The sequence below is a fragment of the Oncorhynchus keta genome, chromosome 29, assembly GCF_023373465.1.
Source record: "Oncorhynchus keta strain PuntledgeMale-10-30-2019 chromosome 29, Oket_V2, whole genome shotgun sequence".
Taxonomy (NCBI): domain Eukaryota; kingdom Metazoa; phylum Chordata; class Actinopteri; order Salmoniformes; family Salmonidae; genus Oncorhynchus; species Oncorhynchus keta.
In genome coordinates this window covers 44,822,204-44,843,034 of record NC_068449.1, presented here as the reverse complement: position 1 = coordinate 44,843,034, position 20,831 = coordinate 44,822,204, and the positions used below count along the sequence as shown (strand labels likewise).

Genomic DNA, 20,831 nt, shown 5'->3' with positions numbered 1-20,831 from the left:
GATTTTATATGCATTTTCGTTCTAGTTTTCTAGAAACACCAGACCAAATGATCAGAACGGTCACTCATCGGTCAACTCACCGCCACCACTGTCTTGCCGGGTTCGGCGTCCTCGGCCACCACGGCGGCATAGGTGGCCTGGCCGAAGGCGGGGCTGTTGTCGTTGACGTCCGTCAGGTTGATGTTGACCGTGGCCATGTCGCTGAGCGGCGGCGTGCCCCCGTCCGTGGCCTCCACCGTCAGGTAGTACTCGTGGGACGCCTCGAAGTCCAGCGGCTCGATGACGAAGATGTCACCTGGAGGGGAGACGAAAGAGGGAGAGGGAGGATAGGACGGATGGATTAGAAGAAGGTTCCTCCACTGTCCCAATGTACACAACAGACATGTCATCTGCTACGTCCCCTTTGAAACGCAGGTTGACGTTTACTGAGTGATCGCCCCTTAGATAGGCCAGCTGCAAAGTCGAAATTGGCTAATTTAATGTCAGGCATTATGGTTAGCAGTGTGGTTAGGGTTAGGGTTCAAAACAGCTAGTGACCACTCTGCAGGGCTGCCTCCAGAACAAGATATGTGTATGCCACACATACACACAAAGGTAGTAGTCATAATATGGTGCCCCTGGCGAGACATATAAAGGAAGAAGAGAGGTGGAGACAAGAGGGGCAGAGAGATACAGAGAGAGAGAGAGAGAGAGAGAGAGCGAGAGATACAGAGAGAGAGAGAGAGAGAGAGAGAGAGAGAGAGAGATATACAGAGAGCGAGAGAGCGAGAGATACAGAGAGAGACAGAGAGAGAGACAGAGAGAGAGAGAGATAGAGATACAGAGAGATACAGAGAGAGATACAGAGAGAGAGACAGAGAGAGAGACAGAGAGAGAGACAGAGAGAGAGACAGAGAGAGATAGAGATAGAGATACAGCGAGAGAGACATACAGAGAGAGATACATACCAGTCTGAGGGTCGACACTGAACATGCCGTGTTCGTTCCCGCTCACGATGGCATAGGCGATCTCCCCGTTGGCTTCAATGTCCCGGCTAGCGGCGTGCACCCGCAGCAACTGCGTGCCCACCGCCACGTCCTCCGAAACGCCCGCCACATACTCGCGGTGCTCGAACACGGGCGGGTTGTCGTTGATGTCCAGCACGGAGACCGTGACGCGGGAGAGGGACGAGAGGCGGCGCGGGGAGCCCCGGTCGGAGGCGCGCGCTTTGAGCTCGTACACAGCCCGCGCCTCGCGGTCCAGGGGCTTTTTTAAGGCAATGACACCGGTACGCTCGTCCACGGAGAAGTGGCCGTCGGCCGAGTCGGCGAGGGAGTAGAGGATGTCGCCGTTCAAGCCTGGGGAGGAGACAGAGAGAGATGGAGATCGTGTTAAAAACACATGGACTAAAATAAAACTAAATGTGTAGAATCTGATATTCTGACATAAGAACATTAGACTAACATTACTCTGAGTGACCGTTCATTATCGTTTTGCCTTTGTTGGAAAGCAAAACCATGAACAATCCAAACGGGAAACAATATAAATCTCAGTGTACTTTCTCAGCAATACAGTCACACACTCCTGAGTAACAATACTTTGTCATATCAGCCGTTCAACACCATATACCCTTTTCGCCGACCAAAAGCATTCACAACGCAAACATGCAAGTCACATCGCCCTCATAATAACACCTTGCCGCTTCCCGACAGGGCGGTCCAAAAACAAGACAGAGACGGATGTGGACAATAACCATAATGCCTTTTTGCAGGTGGCCCACATCTCTCACACACACACACACACACACATTCCCCTCCTCAGCGCATCTCATTACAACTAAAGAGACTCTGTCTGTGTCCCAAATGGCACTCTATTCGATAGTGTACTACTTTTGACCAAACGGGCCCTGGTCAAAAGTAGTGCACTGCAATGGGAACAGGGTGCCATTTGGGATGCAGTTCTTGTCGGCGGGAGCCCAGCTTATTGCCACCTGTTGGTTCCAGTCACCGTCGCTTTTATCAGACCAAATTACTCGGCCGACGGAAATTGCTTGATGACGTCTAAGTGGATCGCGCCAAATTGTTAAGCAATCTCGACTCCCGACACCAGGCGATTATACTTCATATCCAGTCTTCTGGACGTTTCCTCCAACACTGTGGCCTGATTTTGTCATGTTTATGCAGTACCTTATAAAACTATGTTCCTACTTTTATCTTGCATCCCTATCTGGTATCCAAAACCAGTCTGCCATTTTGCTTAACCACAGGCAGACAAAATGTCTACATGCTAATCTCCAAATTCGGCACCGTGGGTTTGATTAAACTGTGCCTTCGGAAGACAGCATTCGTTGAAACTTTATCGACAGCGGTAACAAAGATGCTCATCCTCAGCCCAAAGTGGCAAGAAAGCTTGTTTGCGTCTAGTATGAGCCACATGAATGTTGTTTACCCAATAGAACGAGGCACAGCACAGACAAGGAATAGAAAGAAAAAAAAACACTTCAGAAGATAACTGGGGATAGAGAGGAAAGAGATAGGGGGGATAGAGAGGAAAGAGATAGGGGGATAGAGAGGAAAGAGATGGGAAGAAATAGGGGGATAGAGAGGAAAGAGATGGGAAGAAATAGGGGGATAGAGAGGAAAGAGAAAGAGAGAAAATGAGAGAGAGAGAGAGAAGAAATAGAGAAAGGAATGTTGTCAGCATAACTTCTCCCTTAAACGCCAACAAAGGTCACCAACCAGCTTCATAGTTTGTTAGCTTCTTTCCCCCAGACCGATAAGAAACCACTTTGAGAAGCGCCGCCATGGCAGTGGGCACACAGCAGGGACAAGGACGCGAGAAAGTATGAAACTGCCAAATATCTTCAACCCAAATAAGCCGGTCAAGATAGCACAACTGGTGTCGGGAACTGGCAGTGCTCAAAATGTGTCAACATTTGGAGCAAAGAAATACTCTGAGTCTCAAATGTCGATGATATCCCGCCTGAATAGTGAATGAATCCTCTATCTATCTGACAATGGAGGTCGGACACGCACGCCGGTGCACACGCACACACTCAGTCCAATGGCCGCTGGCTGAGTGAGCGAGGACTGTGTGACCTGGACTGTGGCAGAAATTTGTATTTTGTCTCATCAGAGTCGTCATAGATGGGCATTGACTTTGTTATTTCCCTGTGCGTGGGACTCTTCGGTTCTCCTGGCAATACGGACATACATCAGCCAATACACATTTTACAGGGCTGGCGATAAAGACACAAACTAGAACTCTACAGGTCCGTGTGTGTGATATATGTGATACCAACACGTGTGAAAGGAATGCAAATGAAGCTCATTCAAAGGGCTTTATTGGCTCGGGAAACACATGTTTACATTGCCAATGCAAGTGAAATAGATCATAAACAAAAGTGAAATAAACAATATTTAAAACAATAACAGTAAACATAACTCTCACAAAAGTTCCAAAAGAATAAAGACCTTTTTATTTATTTTTTTATTTCACCTTTATTTAACCAGGTAGGCTAGTTGAGAACAAGTTATCATTTGCAACTGCGACCTGGCCAAGATAAAGCATAGCAGTGTGAACAGACAACACAGAGTTACACATGGAGTAAACAATTAACAAGTCAATAACACAGTAGAAAAAAGGGAGTCTATATACATTGTGTGCAAAAGGCATGAGGAGGTAGGCGAATAATTACAATTTTGCAGATTAACACTGGAGTGATAGATGGTCATGTACAGGTAGAGATATTGGTGCGCAAAATATCAGAAAAGTAAATAAATAAAAACAGTATGGGGATGAGGTAGGTAAAAATGGGTGGGCTATTTACCAATAGACTATGTACAGCTGCAGCGATCGGTTAGCAGATGTTTGAAGTTGGTGAGAGAGATAAAAGTCTCCAACTTCAGCAATTTTTGCAATTCGTTCCAGTCACAGGCAGCAGAGAACTGGAACGAAAGGTGGCCAAATGAGGTGTTGGCTTTAGGGATGATCAGTGAGATACACCTGCTGGAGTGCGTGCTACGGGTGGGTGTTGCCATCGTGGCCAGTGAACTGAGATAAGGCGGAGCTTAACCTAGCATGGACTTGTAGATGACCTGGAGCCAGTGGGTCTGGCGACGAATATGTAGCGAGGGCCAGCCTACTAGAGCATAAAGGTCGCAGTGGTGGGTGGTATAAGGTGCTTTAGTGACAAAACGGATGGCACTGTGAAAAACTGCATCCAGTTTGCTGAGTAGAGTGTTGGAAGCAATTTTGTAGATGACATCGCCGAAGTCGAGGATCGGTAGGATAGTCAGTTTTACTAGGGTAAGTTTGGCGGCGTGAGTGAAGGAGGCTTTGTTGTGGAATACAAAGCCGACTCTAGATTTGATTTTCGATTAGAGATGTTTGATATGAGTCTGGAAGGAGAGTTTACAGTCTAGCCAGACACCTAGGTACTTATAGATGTCCACATATTCAAGGTTGGAACCATCCAGGGTGGTGATGCTAGTCAGGCATGCGGGTGCAGGCAGCGAACGGTTGAAAAGCATACATTTGGTTTTACTAGCGTTTAAGAGCAGTTGGAGGCCACGGAAGGAGTGTTGTATGGCATTGAAGCTCGTTTGGAGGTTAGATAGCACAGTGTCCAAGGACGGGCCGGAAGTGTATAGAATGGTGTCGTCTGCGTAGAGGTGGATCAGGGAATCGCCCGCAGTAAGAGCAACATCATTGATATATACAGAGAAAAGAATTGAGAATTGAACCCTGTGGCACCCCCATAGAGACTGCCAGAGGACCGGACAGCATGCCCTCCGATTTGACACACTGAACTCTGTCTGCAAAGTAATTGGTGAACCAGGCAAGGCAGTCATCAGAAAAACCGAGGCTACTGAGTCTGCCGATAAGAATATGGTGATTGACAGAGTCGAAAGCCTTGGCAAGGTCGATGAAGATGGCTGCACAGTACTGTCTTTTATCGATGGCGGTTATGATATCGTTTAGTACCTTGAGCGTGGCTGAGGTGCACCCGTGACCGGCTCGGAAACCAGATTGCACAGAGGAGAAGGTGCGGTGGGATTCGAGATGGTCAGTGACCTGTTTGTTGACTTGGCTTTCGAAGACCTTAGATAGGCAGGGCAGGATGGATATAGGTCTGTAACAGTTTGGGTCCAGGGTGTCTCCCCCTTTGAAGAGGGGGATGACTGCGGCAGCTTTCCAATCCTTGGGGATCTCAGACGATATGAAAGAGAGGTTGAACAGGCTGGTAATAGGGGTTGCGACAATGGCAGCGGATAGTTTCAGAAATAGAGGGTCCAGATTGTCAAGCCCAGCTGATTTGTACGGGTCCAGGTTTTGCAGCTCTTTCAGAACATCTGCTATCTGGATTTGGGTAAAGGAGAACCTGGAGAGGCTTGGGCGAGTAGCTGCGGGGGGTGTTGGCCGAGGTTGGAGTAGCCAGGCGGAAGGCATGGCCAGCCGTTGAGAAATGCTTGTTGAAGTTTTCGATAATCAAGGATTTAGCGGTGGTGACCGTGTTACCTAGCCTCAGTGCAGTGGGCAGCTGGGAGGAGGTGCTCTTGTTCTCCATGGACTTCACAGTGTCCCAGAACTTTTTGGAGTTGGAGCTACAGGATGCAAATTTCTGCCTGAAGAAGCTGGCCTTAGCTTTCCTGACTGACTGCGTGTATTGGTTCCTGACTTCCCTGAACAGTTGCATATCGCGGGGACTATTCGATGCTATTACAGTCCGCCACAGGATGTTTTTGTGCTGTTCGAGGGCAGTCAGGTCTGGAGTGAACCAAGGGCTATTATCTGTTCTTAGTTGCTTATCTAAAATGGTGAGGAAGTTACTTTTAAAGAATGACCAGGCATCCTCAACTGACGGGATGAGGTCAATGTCCTTCCAGGATACCCGGGCCAGGTCGATTAGAAAGGCCAGCTCACAGAAGTGTTTTAGGGAGCGTTTGACAGTGATGAGGGGTGGTCGTTTGACTGCGGCTCCGTAGCGGATACAGGCAATGAAGCAGTGATCACTGAGATCCTGCTTGAAGACAGCAGAGGTGTATTTGGAGGGCCAGTTCGTCAGGATGACGTCTATGAGGGTGCCCTTGTTTACAGATTTAGGGTTGTACCTGGTGGGTTCCTTGATGATTTGTGTGAGATTGAGGGCATCTAGCTTAGATTGTAGGACTGCCGGGGTGTTAAGCATATCCCAGTTTAGGTCACCTAACAGAACAAACTCTGAAGCTAGATGGGGGGCGATCAATTCACAAATGGTGTCCAGGGCACAGCTGGGAGCTGAGGGGGGGGTCGGTAGCAGGCGGCAACAGTGAGAGACTTATTTCTGGAGAGAGTAATTTTCAAAATTAGTAGTTCGAACTGTTTGGGTATGGACCTGGAAAGTATGACATTACTTTGCAGGCTATCTCTGCAGTAGACTGCAACTCCTCCCCCTTTGGCAGTTCTATCTTGATGGAAAATGTTATAGTTGGGTATGTAAATCTCAGAATTTTTGGTGGCCTTCATGAGCCAGGATTCAGACACGGCAAGGACATCAGGGTTAGCAGTGTGTGATAGATACAGTGTTGTAACGATGTGCAAATAGTTAAAGTGCAAAATGGAAAATAAATAAACATAAATATGGGTTGTATTTACAATGGTGTTTGTTCTTCACTGGTTGCCCTTTTCTTGTGGCAACAGGTCACAAATCTTGCTGCTGTGACGGCACACTGTGGTATTTCACCCAGTAGATATGGGAGCTTATCAAAATTGGATTTCCTTTCAGATTTTTTGTAGATCTGTGTAATCTGAGGGAAATATGTGTCTCTAATATGGTCATACATTAGGAGGTTAGGAAGTGCAGCTCAGTTTCCACCTCATTTTGTGGTCAGTGTGCACATAGCCTGTCTTCTCTTGAGAGCCAGGTCTGCTTATGGTGGCCTCTCAAAATATCAAGGCTATGCTCACTAAGTCTGTACATAGTCAAAGCTTTCCTTAAGTTTGGGTCAGTCAAAATGGTCACGTATTCTGCCACTGTGTACTCTCTGTTCAGGGCCAAATAGCATTCTAGTTTGCTCAGTTTTTCTGTTAATTCTTTCCAACGTGTCAAGCAATTATCTTTTTGTTTTCTCATGATTTGATTGGGTCTAATTGTGTTGCTGTCCTGGGGCTCTGTGGGGTGTGTTTGTGTTTGTGAACAGCGCCCCAGGACCAGCTTGCTAAGGGGACTCTTCTCCAGGTTCATCTCTCTGTAGGTGATGGCTTTGTTATGGAAGGTTTGGGAATCGCTTCCTTTTAGGTGGTTCTTTTCTGGATGTTGATAATTAGCGGATATCGGCCAAATTCTGCTCTGCATGCATTATTTGGCGTTTTACGTTGTACACAGAGGATATTTTTGCAGAATTCTGCATGCTGTCTCGATTTGGTCTCCCTCCCTCCAGCTCCAAATGATCCGAAATGCACCTACAGCTAAAATTGGGGGAGGGTGAGAACCGAATTCCTCCGTTCAGATATCCTATATGTTGGCACGGAGGTAAGAGCGGACTTCCGTGCTAGTGTGCCAACCCCGGGCGGAGGAGCTGTCCAAAAAGCAGGCCCCCGTTTTTTACTTCCTGAGCGAACCAGTTCTTACATCCCATTCAATCTGTCAAAACTGTCAGTTTACCAGAGAGAGAGAGAGAGAGAGAGAGAGAGAGAGAGAGAGAGAGAGAGAGAGAGAGAGAGAGAGAGAGAGAGAGATTGAAGGGAGAGAGACTTTTGAAGGGAACAGGCTGACACGCTCCCCTAGTCTAGAACACCTTGCCCTGTCAGAGGAGTCATTATCAAATGCCAGTAAAAAAACAGAACCTATCTAGTCAAATTGGTAGTGCCGCTAAAAGTGCCAATCGTGTCCCATTTTTAGGGGAGCTCGCTAGTATCAGAGCTCTTGAGTTTAAATACGGCCGCCACACTAGCGCTTTCAGCTGTCCTCCACTTGAGGGAGTTCTGGGGTCCAATCGGTTTCGTCTCAACGCGGCTGCTCCTGGTCAGGCGGGTTTCCTGAAAGACGGTGTAAATATATGCCATGTGGCAGACTATTTCATCCAGAGCCACTAACAGTAGTGCATGCAGACATTTTCGTATGGGTGGCCTCAGCGGGAACTGAACCCGTGATCCTGAAGCTGTACGCTCCATTCTCTACCAACAGAGCCGCACAGGGACACAAACACAAAAGTCATAGAAGACTGGGAAGAGAACGTGTGGGTTGTGACTTACCCACTGGCAAAATGGCAAGTAGAAAATGGCCATTAGGCCTTTTTAGAATCGAGTGCTCGAAGGAGAAGAGAATTTCATCCCTATCATCGTTTTTTACGCCATAAGAGACTGGTGTAAAATGGAGGTGGGGATTACTGTGATCCTGTGGAGTCAGCATTGCAGGGCAAAAGCAAAGCAGCCATACTTATCAAACAACTCCGTCTGTATTTCTCAGCGGAAAGATGAATTATGAAGTGACTCGCCTGTTCACAAATAAAGATCCGCGGCGGCTACCGGACGTGGGCAGAGTCGACAGAAAGAGGCAACATACTGCGCATTGTGCACAACGTCGAGAGCGCTGGGGGGACAGCACGAGACCAGAGAGCTCAGCATTGCCTGGTCAAAGACTGGTCAGATAAGAACAAGAAACAAAAACGGATCAACTCGTTTGTAAATAAACAAGCAAACGTACCGGTGTCGAGGTCGGTGGCGAGCAGCCGCGCCACGAAGGTGCCGACCTCCGTGTTCTCGAAGACGGTGATGGCGTAAGGGCCCGAGGTGAACTGTGGCGTGTTGTCGTTCACGTCCTCCACGGTCAGGTGCACGGCCGCCTCGCAGTAGCGCCCGCCGCCGTCTAGTGCCCGCACCGTCAGGCGGTACTCCTCCTCCTCCTCGCGGTCCAGGGGCTGCTGGGTCTTCAGTTCACCTGGGAAATGAAAGACGGAGAAAGGCAGGTGTCAATCAACGGGCAGGCACACACACACACACTTGTTAAAAGCGCTGACACACAACACAAACCCGCAGCCAAACATGTCAATCACGCGCACTCATTAAAAGCGACGGCACACACACACACACACACACACACACACACACACACACACACACACACACACACACACACACACACACACACACACACACACACACACACACACACACACACACACACACACACACACACACACACACACCTCTATTTTTAAGTTGTCATTAGCCGCTTCGGTGCTTTCAGAAGTAACACTTCTCACAGATCACTGAGTCAGACAACGTGTGCCTGCATTTGTGCGTGTTCTGAGACCTCATGTCCTCTTGTATGCCACAAACCCCTTCCCCTGATCCAGGCATCCAACCCACATCCAAACAACTAATGGATTTCAGAAGAGGATGGAGAGAAATAAATAAATAATTGACAGGGAGGAGGAGGAGGGGGGACGCAGGAGGACAGGAGTAGTTGGCAGCTAAGAGCAGCTAGGAGGTGTCCTGGGATATGGTGCATGCCAACATTATCGGGGTCTCGCTGGACACACATGGCGCCCGCACAAGCACACAAACTGCCGTTACTAACCAAGCCTCTTAGTGTTCCTCGCATGCAATAATCAAATCCAATTTTATTGGTCACGTACACATATTTAGCAGATGTTATTGCGGGTGTGGCGAAATGCTTGTGATCCTCCTTCTCGCCACGGAAAAAAGGACCCCCTCTCGATACCCTTGACTAAATCCTTCTCCTTCAAATTTGGCCCAAACCAAATTGAAATGGCCGGATTCTTTGCCATTTATTTATTTAGTGTGGGGGTTAACGGGAGCTAACTGGTATTTCTGCAGAGGAGACTCGAAACCTTCAGGTGAGAACAACGTCGCTTGTATGTGCGATGAAACTCGGGCTCTTAGCGCGATCGCTCGCTAATCCTCTGGGGGAAATGTTCTAGGGGGGGGGCAAAATACATTAAAAATAATCATCAAAAAGGATGCGAGGTAAACAAAATCCACCTTGCCATTAGACACACACACACACACACACACACACACACACACACACACACACACACACACACACACACACACACACACACACACACACACACACACACACACACACACACACACACACACAATCAGAAAGTGTGCAGTGTGCATGACTGGTGTCCACACTGGGAGGTTATTACTGTGTCTGTTTGTGACGGTACAGAGGGAGACAAAAGACAGGGTCCGTGAGTGTAGGGATGCAAGGCTCAAACATCAAATCATGGCATTGTAAAACTGGTGTGTGTGTGTGTGTGTGTGTGTGTGTGTGTGTGTGTTAGTGTTACACGTCATGCTGCCATCACGCACCCATGGACATTTGATAGTCATAATAGTCAGAATAACCTTGGACGTGCCGTGAATGTAAACTGGATGAATGCCAGCGCAGTGCAGCCATTTGAAATGACTCGAAACGACTCTACATTGCGGCAGACATGAAACCTGTGGTTATTTTGAGTTTGGATTAGCTGTATGGTAGCATGGGCAGACTAGTCAACACATCAAGTGTGTTGAGTTGTAAACACAGACAGACAGGAAAACAGACAGACACACACACACCTGTGTCGGGGTCGATGGTGAAGAGCTCGGCTCCCGGTCCCTGGAGCTCGTAGGAGATGTGGGCGTTGGAGCGGATGTCTGCGTCCGTGGCCGAGACCTGCAGGATGAGCCTGCCGGCTGGGACGTCCTCGGGGACCCTCTCTGTGTAGAGGGACTGGGGGAGCGGAGAGAGGGAGAGGGGAGAGAGCGAGAAAGGGGGGATGAGAGAGTATGTGGGAGGGAAGAGGGGAAAAGACATCAGAAGGTAGGAAAAAAGATTGATGGTGGGGGGGGGGACAGAGAGAAGTAAAGGTAACGTAGAATATGCAAGAATAAGAATCATTCAATAGGTATATTAACAAGGGAGGAAATGGATAGAGGGGTAGAATGAAAAGTCATGACAATCGACAGCAGTATGCACTTAAACCATAATACAATCAGCAATGGAAATGCATTAGCTGGTAAAAATAGCCCTCAATGCTAGAAAATTACCCCTTAATTTTCGTTTGCCTTTCTTCAACGAAAAGCCTTTCCAAACCTCTTATTTTCCTCCCTCGCTCCCTCCTTCCCCCAGATACTTGTCACGCATAGCGTGTACCCCCACAAGCAGATAACATGACATTTTTTAGTGGCCTGCCGTCTCTCTTCACCTTCTCGCAAACCGGGCTGTTGTCGTTGGCGTCCAGGACTTTGACCTCGACCACGGCCTTGGCAGAAAAGGTGCCGTCGGTGGCGGTGATATTTAGGAGGTAGCTGTCGCGCTTCTCGCGGTCCAGTGGCTTCCTGACAGACACTTTCCACTCATTCTGGAGGTGCTCGATCGCAAACTGTCCTAGAGGGTCGCCTCCTGTATGGGTAGAGAGTCATTGGGGGGAGGGTCAGTGGGGAGCGAGTCAATAGGGACAGTCAAATGGGGAGAATGGCATTCAAACTAATGAGCAACGCGTCACAATATGGCCCCTGCCTCTGGTTTCGAGAGGACTAGTGGTTTTTTGTGTGTGTGTGTGTGTGTGTGTGTGTGTGTGTGTGTGTGTGTGTATCTCAAGGGTTTGCGAGTTTGTGTTCTGTACTGAATCATACATCAATGGCGGGTTGTTCTTGGAATCAGAGAAGATCTTGTCCTGCGAGTGGTCGCGAAGCGCAAAGAGGAACTGCATCCATGTCTACCAGTTGTCGCTTCCTATTTCAAAAGCTGTCCGCTGGTCAGAGTCGTGCTCAACCCCCGGGATCTTTTATAGTGCCTGAGCAAATCTACTCAGGTAATGGTCCTATTATTAATTTACCATAACCACTTCAACTTGCAAACCAACGTTCATGAAGAATGTTTGGTACACAGGAAACCATAATAAGGAGGCTGGTTTTTTGTGTAGTAGGAAATGTGTATCCAAGCTAATATGAGAGCTCATTTCTAAAATCTCTGGTTATTAAATGTGGCACAGTCATTCCATCCGCTAATGAGCACCAGAGGAAGTGCATTTCCCACCATCAATTTCAAAGTGTCATCAAAATAATTAAACATGATCTTTTTCTTTCTTTCTTACTGATGACCTACATATTTGCCTTGATCTTTCGCTAATTAGTCGATTCAAAGTGTTTACAGATAAAGAATATGCATTATATGTTCAGAGAGGAGATGTGATCTTCATATTTAAGCGGGTGTAAATGTCTAATCTTCTTTTGAGCAGTGTTTATTAAAGCTGTTTATTAACACAAACAGGGAAGGCTATCAAGCCATGAGCTGTGAGCAGAGAAAATACTGGTATTGTTAGAGATAAAAACCCACCTGTGATAAAGTAGCTGACTTGTTTGTTGATCTCCTCCGTGTCGGCGTCCGTCGTGCTCAGGATGGCAATGACTCCACTGGGCGGACGGTCATCTTCGCTCACCGTGCCCTTGTAGATCTCGGCAGTGAAGCGCGGCGGGTTATCGTTGACGTCGGCCACAGTAACCTTCACAGTGGCGCTAGTCACCAGCTGCACCTTGTCTCCGCGGTCTGTGGCCAGCACGACAATGGAGTACTTGCTGGTCTTCTCGCGGTCGAGCTCTTTCAATGTCGTCACCCAGCCTGTCTCACTGTTGACGGCGAACAGCTCAGAGATCTCAGCCAATGTTTGTTTGGGGTCCAGGCTGTAGATGACTTGACCGTTGGTGCCCGAGTCCTGGTCAGTGGCTTTGACCTGGATCACCGGCGTGCCATCTGGAAGGTTCTCCACCACCACCGCCTCATACGGGTCCGACTCAAACACAGGCTTGTTGTCATTGAGGTCCTTGACCTGGATGTTGATGTTGACAAAAGCCACCGTTTCGTAGCCCTCCTGTTGGCTCTGGGCTTGCAGCGTGAGCTGGTACCACTTCGTGGTCTCGTGGTCCATACTCTTCTCCAGCTTCAGGGCCCCAGTGTCCCGATCCACCACAAAGACCTCATTCTGGTTACTCTCCGGGGTGTTGCCTTTCACTAGGCTGTAGAACACCGGTTGTTCGCTCTCCGCCTGGATGACGTCAATATCCGTGCCGATGGGCATGTCTTCAGCGATGGTGAACCGGTAGTGTGGCTCTGCAAACTTGGGGACCGGTACCTCAGGGGCCACTATCCTGATATAAACGCGGACGACGGATTGCTTGGAAGGACTCCCAGCATCCTTTGCCCTAACGTAGAAAGCGTAGAGGTTGTTTTCGAGTCCGATGAGGCTCTCTTTGGTGACAATGACTCCACTGAAGGGGTGGATTTCAAAGTTCTCCTCCACGTTTTCCACGTCGGCTTCGATAGTGTAAGCGATGTCGGCATTGCTTCCCTCATCCATGTCTGACGCAGCGATTTTCACCACGGTGGTTCCCCTGGGGACGTCCGATGCTACATTGGCTTTGTACTCCACTGCCCTGAATTGTGGGGCATTGTCATTGATATCTGTCAAAATCACATTAATAATGCAGAAGCCTACTTTGCCGCCACCGTCCTTTGCCATGAGCGATATGGGGATGACCTTCTCAATGGCGTTCTCGCGGTCTAGGATCTCCAGGGTGAAAATCTCTCCATTTTCATTGACAGAAAACTTGTCTTTGGCAAAATTGTTGACGATGTGGTAAGTTAGGCTCCCGTATGTGCCAGCGTCTTTATCTGTGGCTTTGGCCTCAGCAACTAACGTTCCGACAGGCGAGTTCTCAGTGAGTTCAACTACGTAATCGAGCTGGGGGAAAGTGGGGTTGTGGAAGTTGGCACCGTTGACTATGACTTTGACCATGGCTGAGGTCCTGAATACACCATCTGACACAGACACATTGAGGTTGTACAGTGGCTCCATCTGTAGTTTGCGGTGGTTGGAGATGACGATGGCCCCAGTGTTTTTATCCATGGCAAAGTTCTGGTCCTTATTGCCAGACAAGATGGAAAACTCAAGCCTGCCGGTGTCTGAGCTGTCTGCGTCGGACGCCTGGACATGGGTGACGAAGTAATCTCGGGGGGCCAATTCGCTGACTGTGGCTTTGTAAGAGCGCTCAGTGAACACCGGAGCATTGTCATTCAGGTCAGTGACATCTATGGTCACAGTGACATCACTGGAGAGGGCAGGCACTCCTCCGTCCACTGCGCGGACAGTCAGCTTGTGTTGCTGCTTTTCCTCCTGGTCGAGCATGCGAGCAGTCCAGATGATTCCCAAGTCACGGTCAATGCTGAAGTAGTCTGAGCTCTTTTCCTTGTCCTCAACTAGCTGGTAGAAGAGCATTTTGTTGTTGCCAGTGTCGGAGTCTGTGGCAGCAACTTGCAAAACTGCAGTGCCAATGAAGGAAGCTTCAGAAACATTTGCGTTGTAGGACTTTAGTTGGAAGACAGGGGGATTATCGTTGACGTCTTCCAGAATGATATCGACAAAGACATCAGCGTGGGCGCCAGTCAGTGAGTCTGTGGCTCGGACACTCAATTTATAAGCGGGGTGGGCCTCGAAATCTAGAGGTTGAATTACATGTACGACACCTGTGTTGAAATTGATGGAAAACTGACTGAAGGCATCTCCCTCAGAGATGGTGTATACTATCTTGGGGCCTTCAGAGTCAGTAGCCTGGACGTGAACTACAGGTGTGTGTAACTGGATATTTTCAGGGATTTCGATGCTGTAGAATGCCTTCTCAAACACGGGCATGGCTTTGTTTACTATAGTTATGGGCACTTCCACTTCTGCCGAGAGGGCTGGTTCTCCTGCATCTTTGGCCACAACGTTGATGACAAACTCACTGTTGAGGGAGTCTTTGTCTAACTGTTGTTTGAGGGAGATTTCTCCCGAGGGGCTTATCTGGAAGTGCTTGTGGTGTTCTTTCAGGTGGTAATGGATTTCAGCGTTTTGACCCATGTCCCCGTCCACTGCTGTCACCTGACGGATGGCCTGACCCTCCTCTGCGTCCACCTGGACCAAGGCTTGATAGGGCAGGTTGACAAACATGGGCTGGTTGTCGTTCACATCTTCTACGATCACCGTCACCAGAACGTGGGCCACTTCGGCGGAAGCGTCCTCCCTGGTCACCTCCACGACGAGGTCGAACGTGTCCTGCGCCTCACGATCGAAAGTTATCCCTGTGGTGGAGAGCACTCCGGAAGTGCGGCTGATTTGGAACCTCTTGTCTGGGTTCAGGATGGTGTAGTAGAGGGGTTCGTTGATGTGGTTCCCCACAGCGGCAATGACCGCTAATGTTTTCTTCTCAGAGGAGTTCTCTTTGACGGAAGCCTTGTAGGAGTCCCTAGTGAACTTCAGGCTGCTCTCCTTGTTCTCACGAATGTTTATCTTTATTGATGCTGTGTTGGCGAACCTGCCATCCGAGACCCTCACCCTGAGCTCGTACCTGCTTCTTAGCTGGGTGACGTTCTGGATAGTGATGATGCCTGTGTTGGAATCCATCTTGAATTTCTCTCCGATGTTCCCCTCTGAGATGGAGAAGAAGAGTTTAGAGTTTGGTCTGGAGTCTGCGTCTGATGCGCTGACTTTGATTACCTCGACACCTTTGTAAGTCGGCACGATCACTGATGTCTCGTAGAGCTCCTGGCTGAACTGTGGCGAGCAGTCGTTGACATCGATGACTTCGACGGTCACGTTAGCGGCTGTCTCGGCGAACAGACGCGGAATTCCGAGGTCATGGACCTGAATGGTGAAGCGGAATACACTCCTTTGTTCGTAATCCAGAGTGGTTGTCATTCTAATGGCTCCCGTACTGGAATCGATGGCAAAGTAGTTGTGAGCGAATGGCTCGACGATCTGATAGACCAGCATGGCGTTGGCATCGCGGTCAGCATCCGAAGCGCGGATGACCAGCGGGGTGTTTTCTCTGGTCAAGACCACACTGTTGATGGGAGCCAATTCGCTAATCATGCCTGTGAACTCTGGCTGGAGGAAGATGGGGGCATTATCGTTCTCGTCCTTCAGGTGAATCAGCAGAGTGGTGTTGCTAGCAAGACCAGCCATGTTGGTTCCCTGGATGGTCAGTCTGTACTCAGGGGTCATTTCATAGTCCAAAGCCCTCGAAGTTACAACCACACCGGAGTTTGGGTTGACATCAAATGCGCCATCAGTGTTGCCACCTTTGATTTGGTAGAACACAGAGGACTGGCTGGTTGCTGTGATCATGGTTACAAAACTTCCGGGGAGGGCCAATTCGCTGACCTCTGCAGAGAACTCCTTGGCAGTAAATCTGGGAGTGGCATTGTCCGACACGGTGACAGCGATGTGGACGGTGGCGGTTGCAGTCAGCGAAGGGGTTCCTTTGTCGGTTGCCTTCACAGCTAGTTCAAACTGGTTATTGCTGCTTCGGTCCAGCTCCTTAGCCACGGTAACAGTGCCCAGCACCGGATCAATGGCAAATGAGTTTGCAACATTTCCTGTTCCAAAAAAAAGAACACAAGAAGATTTATTAATGTGGTTACTATGGCATTGATTTTCATTCCAGCCGGAAATGTGTGCATTTCTTAAACATTAAAGCCAGGGTGCAATTTTAGGCTTCTTGATTACCGTAAATTGAATTGGCTATAGAGTCAATGCCAGCGCCCTCAAGGAAATCTAATTAGCATAATAAAAAATCCCCATAAAAATCTGTCAATTTAAGCTAGAGATGTGTATTTTTTTTGCAGAGGATGTATCTCAATCCACTGCATCCGCCGATGGCGCAATTCTGCATCTGCTGTGACAGGTGACAGAGCTAGAGCGTCAGACCATAACACATCCTGAAAATGTGTCTTCTCACAAAATCGTCGGTAGCGTCCAAACAGTTTGGCCTACAAACTATTATGACCCTTCTATGGAAGGATGAGACTCTCACGAACAATTGTGTTCTCTGTTTTGCTCCACGACCCCCACAAGCGTCTTGGGACACGTCTGAGGTCAGTACAGCCGATCTGACAACTTCCCTCTTTGGGAAGGTGAGACTATCACAAACATCATGTTTTTCTCTAGGATGCCCACAGGCCTCACAAGACTCGTCTGAAGGTTTCCCGGTATAGGTTTTAAATGGAAGTATATATGGAGACTGATTAGAGTAAAAAATAATGGGTTAGATATATGTCCTATGTCTTTCAGATATAGAACAGACACTTAAGAAAAAACTTCATTCAGATTTTTTTGTTTGTTGGGGGGGGGTGTATCTGTTGTTCCATGTAGTGAATCTGTTATTCAATGTTTTTGTTTGGACTAATAGCACTAAGAATATATATATATATATATTTTTTTTACTTTTCAAATTCTTAACAGCAAAATGATCCTTGGTATGACCTCTTTAAAACAATACAGCAAATTCAAGATGAACCCCTCTGATTAGCATACTCCCTGCTTTTGTCTAAAAGGGATACAGCCTAGGAGAACTTACACAGCAGGTTAGGATAATTAAAGTAGCAGGTTAGGATAATTAGGTTAAGGTTAGGAAAGGGGTTAGGGTTAGCTAAAATGCAAAAACAAATCTACTTTTGATGTCTAGATTTAGTTAAATTGACATGACCCCCTTCATTCCCTCACCCCCCAAATGGCCATAGCTCTCGAAAGGCATTCGTGAAGATTGCCTACACCAGTCCACCTCTGCTTGAAAACCTGACTCAAGATACATTTCAATGAGCTTGAGTCATCTCAACTATCTGAAAAATGTACATCCTAAACAAAGAACCCAGCCAATGACTACATGCCCGACCCTCTCCCAAAACACAGCTTATTTTACAGGGAAAACAATGGTGTGAAATTCAGAGGGGGCATCGGCCCAACTCCCACATGCTTGGAGATCCTCTGACAAAGTCCTCCTACTTTGCGTGAAGTATTCCATTCACGACCGAGGGTCAGTGGGCAGGGGACCTCTGGATGCCCTGCATACATTTTCCCCAGGCCCATGCGTTGGTATCGCTAACTGGGCTGCTATGCATAACTCTATCATGACTGGCCAGAGGCTAGAGAATGCCAGTATGACTGACATGTTAAGAATGCGGCTCCGGGGTGAAGTTTCCCCTAGGTACCGATCTAGGATCAGCTTCCCCTCCTCAAATCCTAAACTTAACCATTAGTGTGGAAATTGCAAAACTGACCAAAGATCCGCATCTAGGGGCAACCTTATTCTACTCCTAAGAATGTAGTCGAGGGCGCCTGTGGTGCTGTTAGCCAACCTGACTCGATGCTGTAGACGACCTCTGCATTCTGTCCCTTGTCTTTGTCCAGGGCTGTGACCTGGAGGACTGCCGAGCCCAAGGCGGCCGACTCGAAGACGCGCCCGGAGTAGGGCGAGCCCGCGAACCACGGCGCGTTGTCGTTGGTGTCCGCCACGTCCACGATGACGCGCACCAGGTTCCTCTTGACAGGGATGTCCTGGTCACGTACCTGGGGGGGGAGAAAGAAAGAAAAAGAGACAGAGCGAGATGCAGAGAAAGGAATAGGACAGTGGAGGAGACAGATAGGGATGACAGAAAAAGAGAGAATGGGTGAGTTGGAATACAATCTGAAGAAAACTTTTCTTTCCCTCAACAGTAACTTCATTAACATGGCAACTCATCAAATCGCTAAAAAAAAAAACACATCAAAGTAACTATTTTTCTTAATTTTGTCTTAATTCCCAGTGATCCAAACAAGTAAACAATGAATGGGGGGGGGAATCACTTTGGATGGGTGCTGCATGGTTAGTTCCAAATGGCAAATACCAGCAAACAAACAAACAATTAATCAATACAGGCTGACTGCCTGTTGGAATTGGAGAGTGGCTGATTGAGAGAGACACACACAGTGGCTGAATAGGAGAGAGTGGTCTGAAACCTATGTTACTCTCTCAATGGAGAAAGTGGCTCAGAATCAAACCTTTCATAATATGCTAATAGAACACCGACATTCCTTTTATCTGTTCCGTTTCTATGGTAATAATGATGATGATATAAACGTCATATTCCGATTGGCTGGGCTGAGTGGGTTCGTTCAGGGTGTAGAGTGCATGTGTTAATTGTCTGAGCACCACACCACTTTGACCAACGCTCTAGCACGTTTTTCCAGCACACTCAGCACTGATACCAGAATAATAACACACATTATTAAATAGGTAGATTCGAGAAAATCCATGAAATCCGTACCATAACGGTGAGAGTGTGACGCCGCATGGTCTCGTGGTCAAGCCGCTCGGCCGTGTAGAGGGCACCGGTTCCTGGGTCCAGACGGAACTTCTTCAGACTGAAGGGGTCGGTGCTGCTCAAGAGGGTAAAGGTCAACTTGTTCTTATCGTCTTCGTCCGTGGCACCGATCCGGAGCACCTCGGTCTCTGGCGGCGTGTCCTCGGCCACAACCACCTCATAGCGTGGCTGGGAGAACTGGGGCCGGTGGTTGTTGGTATCGATGACACGGATCAGCACCTGGTGGAAGGAGGGAAGAGGGATGGTAGATGTCAGTGTAGTGAATATTTGAGTCAGGGTCAATCTGAGAGTAATGCATGATGTTGTTGACTTTTCACTGTCTCTCAGTAATTGTTTCTCTGTCTCCATTCTTCACTCACGCTCTCCCTTTCTCCATTCCCGAGAGTGCTATTTTCATCCTCTACTTCCCATCTTTCCCTCCCACTTTCTCCCTTCCCGACTCCCTCTTCCCCTCTCTACATCCCTTTCCATCCATCTTTCAAGTGATGAGCAGTGTTGTGAAATATTTTCCACCGGATGGCCACTTGGCACTGCCGACAAGGAAAACAAGAAATCAATGTGGGGATAGCCCAACGCTCCCTCAATGCTCCCTCAATGAGTCTTCACCTGAATGACCTAATGAATTCAGGTGAAGACACATTGAGGGAGCATTGAGGGAGCGTTAAAGAGGCTGTGATAAAGTTACAGGCGATCGCTTGATAAATGACATCAAAGTAAGCCAGCAGTTGTGAAACGTGAAATGCATATAGAAGTATATTGCAGATTCAAAAAGGGTCACCGGCTATTTGTCACACGGACAACGTGGGTTTCATAGTTCAAGGATGAAGATTGATTCTGAAAAAAGTATATATCTGCTCATACACCGAGGCACACTTTAGTAGGAGCGTATAATAATACATTGACAGATATATTTATGCACACGATCTCTGATTTAAAAAAAAGTGCCATTGTGTAATTTCATAACACAGCATCACACTCCAAAACATATATTGCAACAAAACACATATATTGCTAAATATATTTTCCACACAGAGACAGACCTTTTTGTCACAATACCACAGTTGGCAATGTGGAAGTCCCCCATTTCATACAAAGCATCACATCCCTGGTCCCTAAACTAAAAATCCAGCGAGGCTTGTTTTTAATCAACGTCAGCCACTCGTCTCCTGGACTTCCGACGAGGGATTAGGGCGAGCCCATGGAATGGCTGTGGCTGGCCCGGCGGGGCTTTTCCACGGCGGAAACAAAAGGGAAAACACAGATTGGACACCTGGATGCCAGCCACCAGGGGGCAATGTCCCACATGGGAATAACACATCCAGCTGGAATCCATATACCTGAATCCCACTATATAGGGCCAAACTGAGCCAAGCCGAGCTGAGCCATACTGGGCTGGCCTGGTTGCACATCCTCCATAGTTGCTAGAAGCGTGCTGTAAAAGACAACGTGAAAACAAAATATTTGAGCCGGCGCGGCACGGTTCAAATCAAATCAAAGGGCCCATACACATATTCAGCAGACGTTATTGCGGGTGTAGCGAAATGCTTGTGTTCCTAGCTCCAACGGTGCAGTGATAACTAACAATACACACAAATGTAAAAGTAAACGAATGGAATTAAGAAATAAGAGAAATATTAGGACCAGCAATGTTTGCATTCAGGGCTACGGTAGGAAT

The 20,831-nt window shown here is 48.0% G+C and overlaps 1 protein-coding gene across 8 annotated transcripts in view; it reads right to left on the bottom strand.

Annotated features, from left to right (window-relative positions):
* The window catches only part of LOC118362955 (protocadherin Fat 1-like), a 112,192-nt gene that overhangs the window by 23,193 nt on the left and 68,168 nt on the right, over positions 1 to 20,831 (bottom strand). For all 8 annotated transcript variants that reach the window (XR_008086311.1, XM_035743707.2, XM_052486617.1 and 5 more), the window contains 8 exons: positions 19,100 to 19,375; positions 18,152 to 18,362; positions 12,320 to 16,393; positions 11,187 to 11,383; positions 10,558 to 10,711; positions 8,666 to 8,899; positions 948 to 1,337; positions 81 to 295 (listed from right to left, as the gene is read on the bottom strand). Coding sequence is in view for 7 of the 8 variants with exons in the window: in XM_035743707.2 (XP_035599600.2) it covers positions 81 to 295; positions 948 to 1,337; positions 8,666 to 8,899; positions 10,558 to 10,711; positions 11,187 to 11,383; positions 12,320 to 16,393; positions 18,152 to 18,362; positions 19,100 to 19,375 (5,751 nt within the window). In the remaining variant the exon portion in view is untranslated. The remainder of the gene's footprint in view (positions 1 to 80; positions 296 to 947; positions 1,338 to 8,665; positions 8,900 to 10,557; positions 10,712 to 11,186; positions 11,384 to 12,319; positions 16,394 to 18,151; positions 18,363 to 19,099; positions 19,376 to 20,831) is intronic.